Below are 10,430 nucleotides of genomic sequence, written 5' to 3'. Positions count from 1 at the left end.
GAATGAACGTGTACAATTTCTAGTAGCGTACAAATATATGCAACTTTTATTTTCGAACGAAAAAAATGATATAACAGGCGGTCGGTGGCGGGGGGGGGGGGGGGGGGGTGCTGCACCCCTCAAACCCTAAAGCAGCAGCGTTGTGCGTGCGCCACGTATAGGGCCTTTTGTCGCGGGTGGTAACACCGCCCGCGACAAAAGGGCCTGTGCCGTGCGCGCCGCGCAGCTGCCACGTGGTGGACCTTATGTCGTGGGTCGTAAGCGACCCGCGACAAAAGGTGGACCTTTTGTCGCGCCTCTGTTGTCGCGGCTGGCCGCCCGCGACAAAAGGCCCTAACCACCCGGAACAAAAGACCTGTTGTCTACTAGTGATCAGATCATCAGAGTGGCCTAAACTCGACGGCCTCGACGACGAGCCCGCGCTTGGGGTACCACCCCAGCACCTCGAAGCTGACCACCACCTCCTCCTCGGCCGCCACGGTCTCATCCACACGCAGCCGCCCCATCTCCATCTCCGACCATCCGTCGTCCCGTCGCTCCGGCCGCCTCACGCCGTCCGCGTGAGCCACGCCCCTGAACTTGCGTGCCTCCCCCTCGTCCGGACAGAGGCACACGGAGTGGCTGGAGGCCGCACGGCCTCCGACCGCCACCGTCGTCTCCTGGTCCGGGAAGCTCAGGCCGCGGTGGCCTTCGTCGGCCACGCCGAACACCAGGTAAGCCGCGTAGTCGGTGGCCGGCGTCAGCGCCGATGCCGGGAGCCGGCCGTAGATGTCCAGGCCCGTGCAGCCCACCAGCTGCGCCACCTCCGGGAACCTGACAATAATCAATCATGCAGGGCCAGTGGGGAGATCAGATAGAGTGTCAAGAAATTCAGCAATATTTTCCTGATGCAGACAGCACAGATCACTGATGCGGATTGCTGGATTGATCGCTTATTTAACGGTTGCTTATTACACGTCGTTGACCAGAATTAATTGTTTCTGACGAAATACTACGCAGTTGCCTCTAGCCGCCGGCGCCTCTGACGTCTACGTGTATTTTCTACGGGCGGTCAAGAAGAGTGTTTATGTGGTGGAAGGACTTTCTCTTTTTTATCATTTTGAAATGTCACTTCGTGGTTTTGTTCTTTGGACGCAATCCAAGGGAGAAGATTCAGGCAACGAGCGTGTGTCCGATACTCCGATGCAAGAACTTTTCTCGTGTCTGCATATATATATACTAGCGAGATTCATCTCCGAATTTTTTTTTCTAGCATATACTAGATCAAAGTGCATGCATGCACCGTTGATTTTATCTTCTTTAATTGCTTTGAGATTTGGACATGCAGAAATCGTTTGCAAGTATATGGTACACCACACACACTCTATTAGTTCACCGACTATTTTTCAGGCTAAAAAACTAAATTCAAGAAAACAATAAAACCTAACAAGAAATTAAACTATTCGCATTCTGATAGATTTGTCATACGCATCTAACACAAGTTTAAAGTAGGTTGAAACACAAAATAAACAACGCTTTCGAAACATGGTGAAATAAACTGTTCCAGAATAGAATTTTACCACATGACATAAAGTTTTTCAAAGTTTCATCCTATTTCAAAAGTAGATTTTCAAATTATATTCAACATTAATATTGTTTTGAATCTCTCTTCATTAGAACTTAGATTTTCAAACAGTTTGCAAATTAGAATTCTCGTTCAAAATCTCCAGATGTTTTAAATTGTGGAAGAAGAGAGTATGTAGGCTGACGTTATCTCTCATAAAGTATGGAGGAGAGAGCGCGGGACATGCACTATATCGCGTGCACCGTATAATCGCTGCTCACAATGCATCTCATGTCTTGTACAAGTGTACTATGATTCATGTTTGCTCTATAATAGGGGTGTGGCTAATACTCAGCTTATTGAAAATTAGTTTAATTGTCAGTCAAGTGATGTTATATCTTCACAATCTTATACTACATGTATAACCTTGTATTATGTGATTTTTTTACTCCAAACCATATCTTTTTAGTTGCAATCAAACTTACCAATTTAAAAACTCAGTTGCAACCTTATTTAAAACTAAACAATCTTAGTTAACAACTCACTTTTTTGTACCGTTGGGATACCTGCATCAGCATCAGTCTTGGGTGCATGTATGGATGATATCATATACCTCTATTTATAAAGTTTTCGGTGTGCGAAAATGGTAAGTCTTTTTCCTTGTTTAAAAAAAACCTCTATAAAATTTTCGGCGTGCAAAATTTCTTTGAATGGCTTCATAGCTGTTCGTGAGTACAGTGTTGCACGACCATAAGAAGAAAATCCCCAGGATCCTTACTTTTCTATGTGTATTTTCTGGTGTTTTTTATTTGTTTCGGGAGATCCCGATCGGTTCCGTTGACATGATAAAAAATAATAATTGTGTTATAAAGAAACACGATTGGACGCGATACACACTCCACCAAATTCGTAAGAAAAGAGAACCATGGCATCTCGAGAGCAATCGATTAAGCACCTGCATAAACTGCGGAACAGGATCGATAGCTATGGTGCATGATCTGTAGTATAGTCAGCAAATTAACCAGGAGAAAAAAAAAGGAGGATGATCCCAAATTTAATCATGCACCTGGAGAGCGGGTGAGGCGTCCATCTCCAGCTGAACTCGCCGTCGTCCCACGGCAGGCTCAGCTTCCTTGCCGGCAGCGCCACGCACTTGGCCCCGCTCCCCCTCGCCAGCCACACCGCCGTGTCGCTGCTGTCGATGACCAGGACGCCGCTGTCGGAGAGGCGTAGGTAGGCCTCCTTCTTAGAAGACGGCGATGGCGAGCGGCCGGAGCCGGAGCGCAGGAGGATGGCGAGGTAGTCCGCCGGGAGGAAGCGCTCCCAGACGGTGTCGGACTCGGCGGCGTCGCGGAAGGACGGTGACACGGCAGCGCAGCGGCAGATGTCGCGAGGGGAGGTGAGCGCCAGCACGTGCGCCACGCAGCCCACCGGGAGGTCGTCGAATCTGGTGGTCTTCTCCATCGCCGTCGCCATGCCAATGGTGTCCATCCTTTTTGTTTGCTTAGCCTCTTTGGTTTCTGCGGGAGATGCTGATCCCGAATACCTGCTGTGTCCGGGGATCTATATTTTGGCACGGCCTGTTTATAGGTGGCAGTGTGGCACTGCCTCTAGTCGATGTAGTTGAGTCGCTAAGTTTTCCGACTACTGCCTGTAACATGCAATATACTCCATTTAGTAACCGTCTAAGAACATTGTTCATCCGAAGATATAAAATATGTATTACGGGATGACGTTATTTTTTCCAACTTTTGTAAAAAGATGCCAGATCTATGGGTTAGGAAAGAGAGCAAATTGTTATCCTCAAGTAAAAAGGTGAAAGATTAGTAAGGCACCTCTCGGCATCCACATTTCAAGTGCTGCAGGCGAAACCCATCTCTCCCTGACCTAGCCACCGCCCTCTTCCTCTCCCGCTCCCTCCAGGGCAGCGGCAGAGGATCCGCCCGCCCCGCCCCGAGCAGCCGCCCCCGGACCACCGCCCCTCAGCCGCCGCTGCTGCCGGCCTCGGCCCCAGCCCCGGCCCTGGCGGCGGCGGCGCCCCTTCCGTCAAACGACGAGAGGGAGGAGAGGGTTTCCACGGTGGCGTTCCATGGGAGGTGATGAAGCGCAGGTGGAGGAAGCCGGGCGGAACGGCTACTTGGCCGGGGCCTGATGCTCTCCGTCGGTAGTTATGGAGGATTCAGTGGAGCGGTGGTGGCCTCTGCCCCGGTGACGGTTCGGCGGTGGTACGCATGATCCGCGCCACCGTCCTATTCCCTGGTGATCCGGCAGGAGGGACTGGCGGCGTGGGGGCTGCGGTCTTGCTTTGTTTTTTGTGGCGGTCCTCGGGTTTCTCGCAAGCAAAGATGAAGATCTACCGGAGGTCAGAGATGAGTTCTGAAAAGTTCAGCCGGCGAATGGAACAGTGCATCTTTTGCCTGGAGTTTGCTGGATCGGGTGGTATTCAGTCGCGCGCACCCATGTTTTATTCCGACCGTTTGGTTCCGGAGGGAGCGACGCGAAGCTCTATTCTGTGTTGACATCTGGTGACTTTTTGGTTCATGGTGAAGTCAGAAGAAGGAATATCATGAATGCCGGATTGGTGGACTGGCTAAAGGAGGTTCGAGTCTCCGTGAGGCTGAGGGATTTTTTTGGCGTTCCGGGCTCCGCAGCAGTGGTATGCATGTGGGTGCGGCAGCAAAGGTGAAGTTCAGAGTCTTACATCTCAGGGTGAAAACCCAAGGTCTGGCCTTAACTGGTTGTGCCTAGCAATGATCTTGTTGGAGGCATTGTTTTGAGAGTGGGGACTATCTTCAGGGTGAAAACCTAAGACCTTTGGTTGGACGACGACGGCATTGGTGCACTGTTTCCTTCTCGGAGGAATCACTTTTGGAGTGTCTGTATTTCAGGTGTTGTCACGGTGGTGATTGTATTGCTGTTGCTAGGTCTGAAAGGCTGTAGCGGGACTTTTATTTCTTAGTTTTCTTTACTCTTTTTTGGTTGTGTGCATCCGTACGACCACTAGGGTGGGGCGTTGTTGCAGAGCTAGGTGTAATTGGTATCTTTTGATATTAATATATTCCCTTTATAAAAAAAAGTAGGGATTTCTAGTTTCGTGCCCCTGGTTCGTTAGTTGTACTCAGTTTTCCCCAGTCCCTTAGTTTTTCCTCAGTTTTCCACTCCTCTAGTTTGAAACACGCACAAGTGCTGGAACGGCCGGTAGCCGTCAGGTCAGAGGCCTTTACCGTTAGTCTGACCGGGTGGGGCCGCACAGGGGCAGCTCCTCCCTGACCGTCTCGTGCTGACGGGTATGGTCAGGAGACACGTCGGAGCAGCCATCCATCTATCGCTGACGTGTGGGCCGTTTTATTTCATGATTTTATACGCGGTGCTGCCAATGACAAATGGGGCCGCTCTATAGGGCTGCCGCAGCCAATGACCAGTGGGGTCGTATATTTTTCAGTAAAAGACATATATTTCCGCTCTGTGGGGCTGCCGCAGCCAATGACCAGTGGGGTCGTCTATTTTTCAGGAAAAGACATATATTGCCGCTCTGTGGGGCTGCCGCAGCCAATGACCAGTGGGGTCGTCTATTTATTTAGAGAAACTCATATATTGCCGCTCTGTGGGGCCTCCGCAGCCAATGACCGAGTGGGGTCGTCTATTTTTCAGGAAAAGACATATATTGCCGCTCTGTGGGGCTGCCGCAGCCAATGACCAGTGGGGTCGTCTATTTATTTAGAGAAACTCATATATTGCCGCTCTGTGGGGCCTCCGCAGCCAATGACCAGTGGGGTCGTCTATTTTTCAGGAAAAGACATATATTGCCGCTCTGTGGGGCTGCCGCAGCCAATGACCAGTGGGGTCGTCTATTTATTTAGAGAGAAAAAATCATATCTTGCCGCTCTGATATATGTCTTTAGAGAATATCATAGAGAGAAGCAACAAGTTCGCTAATTAATTATTCTTAAGCTAGACCGGAGAACCGCTGGCAGCTCGTTCCCCACCGTCGGACGGAGCAGCCATCGCCGGCGCCGCGCCGGCGCCTCGTCGCGCCACCGGCTCTGTCCCCGGCGGCGTCGGACGAACTGCGGCGCTGCACGTCAACCACGGCTCCAGCACTTGTTTCGTCCGCACGCATTGTACCCACCGCAGGAAAGTCCGCCGCAAGCAGATCCGCCGCCCACGACGACCGGGATTTGTTCCGCGCACCAATTGGTAGACCTCCGCTTCTGCCTCCCCCGCCCCCTAATCGATTCGGTTCCCGTAATTTATTGGAGTTTGCAGGTACGAAATAGTCCTCAATGTCTCGTCGTAGCGGGTACACCGGCGAGGGTGGGGATTCGATCATGTCGTGGCCACGTTCTACTTCTCCTACCTCGTCGGAAGTGCAGGTATATAGCTTCAGCTCTCTGTACTACCGTTGAATTTGAAGTTCCGCCATGGCCTGTTGGGGTGATTTCAGTTGTTCTTTTTTCCATTATTGTTACGAGTTAGCCAGGCAAGCCGATGATCCATGGTACATTGCATACCAAGATGAATCAACCCAGTGGTGTAGCCAGAGGATGGATTTGGAGGAGAAGGTGGCCAATTTAGGTGATGAATTGGCCCGTAAAAACCTGATGATATTCGAGCTGAAGCGTATTGTGGATGAAGAAAAGAAGAATTCAGAGCTTATTCGCAAGGAGAAGTTGAGAGTTGAGACAGATCTTGCCGTATTTGATCAAGTGGTAGAAAATCTAGAACATTTTACTGTGTTTACAAAAAATAGTAAACAACTGATGTTGCAATGGCATGTGTTTCGACATACATAGCACTAAGCGGTAACCTATTGTAACCATTTGGTCACCAACATTAGAGCATCTCTAACAGAGCCCGTAGACGCACGGACTGAAAAGCGCGAGTTCATTCTCCCGAAAAATGTTTTTCGACCGAATTGGGAGGTGGCGCATAACAACACCTGTATTCGGAACTGAAAAATTGAAATTTAAATGTAGCGGGAGAATTCTTCATCGCAAACAAGTTCGGCGATGAAACTGAAAGTTCATAGTTGCATAACTTACATAGCGACCGCAAAATATACATCACATATATGATGTTCCTCCACCGCATGACCTAACGATGACTAAAATTCGGCCCTACCAGGGCCTCTACGCGCGGCGAGGGACGGGGTGGCGGACGACAGCGATGGAGACCTACTCAGCATCGAGGTCGAAGACCTCCTTCTTCACGCGACGGACGGCGGCCTCCCTCTATGCCGTCTCGTACGCGCGCACCTGCCGGATGGCCTCCGCTTCCTCGTGGCGGAAGCGCGCGCCTCCGCCTCCAAAATGACGGCCACCTACTGGATTGCCGTTGCCTCCTCATCGTCGTTGAGGACGTAGTCCCCGGAGTTGAAGACGCCGCGCCGCGGCGCCTCCTCCGCGGCCTCCTCCTTTTCCTCGTCGCTGCTGTCATCGACGGGCGGCACGAGGGTCCGGCCCGACGCGCCGGAGGAAGAGCCCTTGCGAGCTTCCCCGGCGGCGTCAGACCCCTATTCATCCACCGCCGCGCGCGCCGCTTCCGCGCGCCCTAGGAGCGGTTCTACTTCCTCCGCTTCGCCTCCGAGCGGAAGACCGGGGGGGGGGCGACGAAATGCTCCCCTCCCGCGGCTGCCGGCGCTAGCCATGCCGTGGAGGTGGAGCTCGCGGAAGAGCGAATTCCGCGGTGACTGCGCTCGGATTGCTCGTCGGAATCGCGAGCGGAAAACGGTGGGGCGGCGGAAAGCGATTGAGGGTAGTAGGGTTTTAACTGAGCTCCCCTCCACGGCCTGTATAAATAGGGGCCGCGCACGGAGTTTCTCAGGCCCCCGAGAATGTTTTTCGGACCGGGCCGCCGATTCATTCTACGCGGCTTTCGGCCCGAACCCGTACTTGCAACCGTAATTGTGATCACGGGCCAACGACCACCTCCAACCACAAGGCTAAGAGGTGGACGGCAACATGCTAATGATGATAGGTAAGGTCATTACGTGGTTAAGAGTTAAGGCAAAATCAAGGCATACGACAGTAACAAAAGAAATAAATCTGGATACCGAGTAATGCAACCTAAGCCACCAAACACAATATAAAAACTGGCTTAAGTCACGTTTTAAGCAGGCTAACATCCACGCAGTCTATCCCAAGATACGCAAAAATTCACAGTCAATCTACCAAAAAAGACCGAGCCATACGAGATGACGTTGGCGTTTGAAGAGAAGTCTTGTTCCACTGCGTGCACGTACAAGCATATGCGTGGGCACTGGCCGCGCGGGCGAGCGCGCCACGGAACGTGAGCACCGCTCGACCAAGTAGTAGTTCTAGAAGAGGCACGGTTGACCTCCGAGTGGAAGATTCTGCGTTACGCTAGCTCTTTTAACTAAAGTTCGCATATACTAGCATTATCTAAAATGTTGAGGTAAGGTTCCCCAAATTTTCCATAGAAGAACAACCTACAAGAATGGGCGACAAATAATCCATCAAAATTCTACGGGAATAGTTGCGCCCATACCATGGATCACTATTCCATGGTACGACGAATCCGAGCTTAGCTACTGTCTTGCGTTCGTAAATTCTATAACAGTATGATGGGCGGAAATATGAACACTACAGGAATCCCCCGATACGCCGACGTCGGCTGCCCTCGGCGTAGCCGCGCTTGGCCCTCGGCGTAGGCTACGCCGACGGCAGCCCTTGGCGTAGTCCCTCGGCGTCCACCTCGCTCGTCAGAGACCAGCGTGCCGTCGGCGTACGTCTCCTACGCCGATGGTGACGAGTGCCCCTCGGTGTAGCGTGCCGTCGCGCCGTCGCCGTTAACGGCAGCCTCCATATGCCGACGATATCACCCTCAGCATATACCACCACGTGGCACATTGAGGGGAGCCAGGCCACAGGCTACGCCAAGGGCAATATCCTCGGCATTGCCCTCGGCGTAACCCTGACTATTTTTTTTTTGTTTTAGCAGGTTCCAGTTCAGCTCCAATTCACCATAATTCACCCAAATTCGACCAAATTCACCATAATTCACCCAAATCACCAAAATCCACCAAAATAGCATATAATTCACATAATAGCATACATAATGCACATAATAGCATACAAGAGAAGTGTCATGTCCAAATACATAGTAGTAGCTAGTAGTAGCTAGCGCATAACCGGAATAGTAGTAGCAAGCACGCATACATAGTGTGAGCCGACTACATGAAGGATTCGGGTGGGGTGTATCCGTCCCCATCTTTGGCGAAACGAGAAGCCCGGGTCCGAGGTAGCGCTCCAGTAGAAGCTGCAGAAGAACCAGCTGGAGAAACACCGGGAGAACGACCAGGAGAAGTCGACGGAGAGGCACCAGCAGAACGCCCAGGAGACCGACCACCTTCATGAACCGGTATGACCTCGTGCCCACCCGGCGAGGCCTGGTTCCAGAGCATGCCGTTCTCTACATGTTCCCTACATGTTAGCAACTTGCGAGGCAAGGGAAAGCGGTAACTACCGGTTTGGCAAAGAACTTACCGGTGTGGATCCGTAGTAAGTCCTAGCGAAACTTGCCCTCGATGGCATGGTTGGCAATTTCCCCGCCATGGGAACTGGATCCAGTCTCGGTGCACCAGTAGCCAAAGCTATCATCAGTGCCTGCAACATAGGTTACATGTCAGGCTTTGCAGAAATAAAACATCAAACTGAGACTTGTCATCTACTTGCGAAAAGAAAGATTCAAATTTACTTCTACATACGCCATGTAGGCCGCATGCTGCTTATTCCACTGCGCAGAGGCCTTCTAATACTCATCATGACAGGCTTCCAAGGCCGCCTCGAATTCAGGCTACAATTTCAGAAACAATGAATCTCGTCAACACTTAGCCATGTAGGAACGAAAACCGGAAAGAGGATGAAAATGAGAAAAACTTACATCGTAGGCGGGTGGATGAGTAAGCCGGGCACGAGGCTGGGGCCTATCGGCGGTGAGGGTATGCTTGAGACGCGTGTAGCTCGTTGCTGGGTAGACTTGACTGCCTTATTAAGAAAGGGGTAATGGCCATGCCTACGCCCGCGCCCCGACAGGACCAACGACTCCTCGTCGGTCGGCATCCACAAGGGGTCATCCACATACGGGTGACGAGACCTCACCATATCGCAGCAGTCATCCTTGGCGGCCTTGGCATTGTCGTCGTACTGGGGTTGAGGCAATGCGGGATTGGGCTTCGTCTTCGTCCGCATCATGTCATATACCTGGGGATCATGAATCTCCTTCCCAGGTGGTGCCTCGGCCAAATGCATCGCGGAAAGAAAGGTTATGCGTATCAACATGTAACATGACGTGAAAAGAAAGAAGGTCGTTCTATGTATATACATACCACTTTCCCCTTGTAGCGGTAAAAGTCGTGGTTTCCCGCGTAGTGTGTGCCACCGTTGCCTCGGTTCTCCATGTTACGCCTCGACACAGCTGCAAACTCCTCGTCCATCTTGAGCCACCTCGCCCTAATCATCTCCTCCCATGAAGTTTTATGCGGCTCAGCCCACTCGAGACAAACCTGAAAATGCAATACTCAACTCAAGATAATCCAATGAAAACTTAGCAGCAATGTAGAATCTCATTGAGATTTTACTCACCGACATGTACTCCTCAATGATCATCGCCCATTCGTCCGTAGGCTCGTTACCAACATAGTACTCCTTCTTGACCCTCTTACCCTTGTTAGCCCAGAAGGCACTAGCGGAGGTGACCTTTTGGTTGTACCACTGCGGCGGTGTCAACCTCTCACAAGCAGCACGCAAATTGAGACATGCATGCCTATCATCCTCCGGGTCCACCTGATAGAAGCACTTCAATCATGCATAAATCAGTTGTGAAGTCATGAGTTAGCACATTAGGGTCATCAACTATGAACGGTGCT

The 10,430-nt window shown here is 51.3% G+C and overlaps 1 protein-coding gene across 1 annotated transcript; it reads right to left on the bottom strand.

Moving 5' to 3' along the window:
* Positions 1 to 292: 292 nt before the first annotated feature.
* Positions 293 to 3,105, bottom strand: LOC124683034 (F-box protein PP2-B10-like). The gene is made up of 2 exons (XM_047217613.1): positions 2,610 to 3,105; positions 293 to 813 (listed from the first exon to the last, which is right to left on the bottom strand). The coding sequence occupies exons 1-2, from the start codon at positions 3,032 to 3,034 to the stop codon at positions 381 to 383; spliced, it is 858 nt and encodes a 285-aa protein (XP_047073569.1). The 5' UTR covers positions 3,035 to 3,105; the 3' UTR covers positions 293 to 380.
* Between the last annotated feature and the right edge of the window lie 7,325 nt (positions 3,106 to 10,430).

Source organism: Lolium rigidum, chromosome 1, assembly GCF_022539505.1.
Source record: "Lolium rigidum isolate FL_2022 chromosome 1, APGP_CSIRO_Lrig_0.1, whole genome shotgun sequence".
Lineage (NCBI taxonomy): Eukaryota > Viridiplantae > Streptophyta > Magnoliopsida > Poales > Poaceae > Lolium > Lolium rigidum.
Note: the sequence above shows the minus strand (reverse complement) of the source record. Positions and strands in the feature narration are given on the sequence as shown.

Bases quoted from the DNA above. Each gene is read 5' to 3' on its own strand.
- LOC124683034 (XM_047217613.1), bottom strand. From the start codon at position 3,034: ATGGACACCATTGGCATGGCGACGGCGATGGAGAAGACCACCAGATTC. The intron at 814-2,609 runs GTGCATGATTAA...GATTATTGTCAG, and splicing joins ACGCCTCACCCGCTCTCCAG to GTTCCCGGAGGTGGCGCAGC.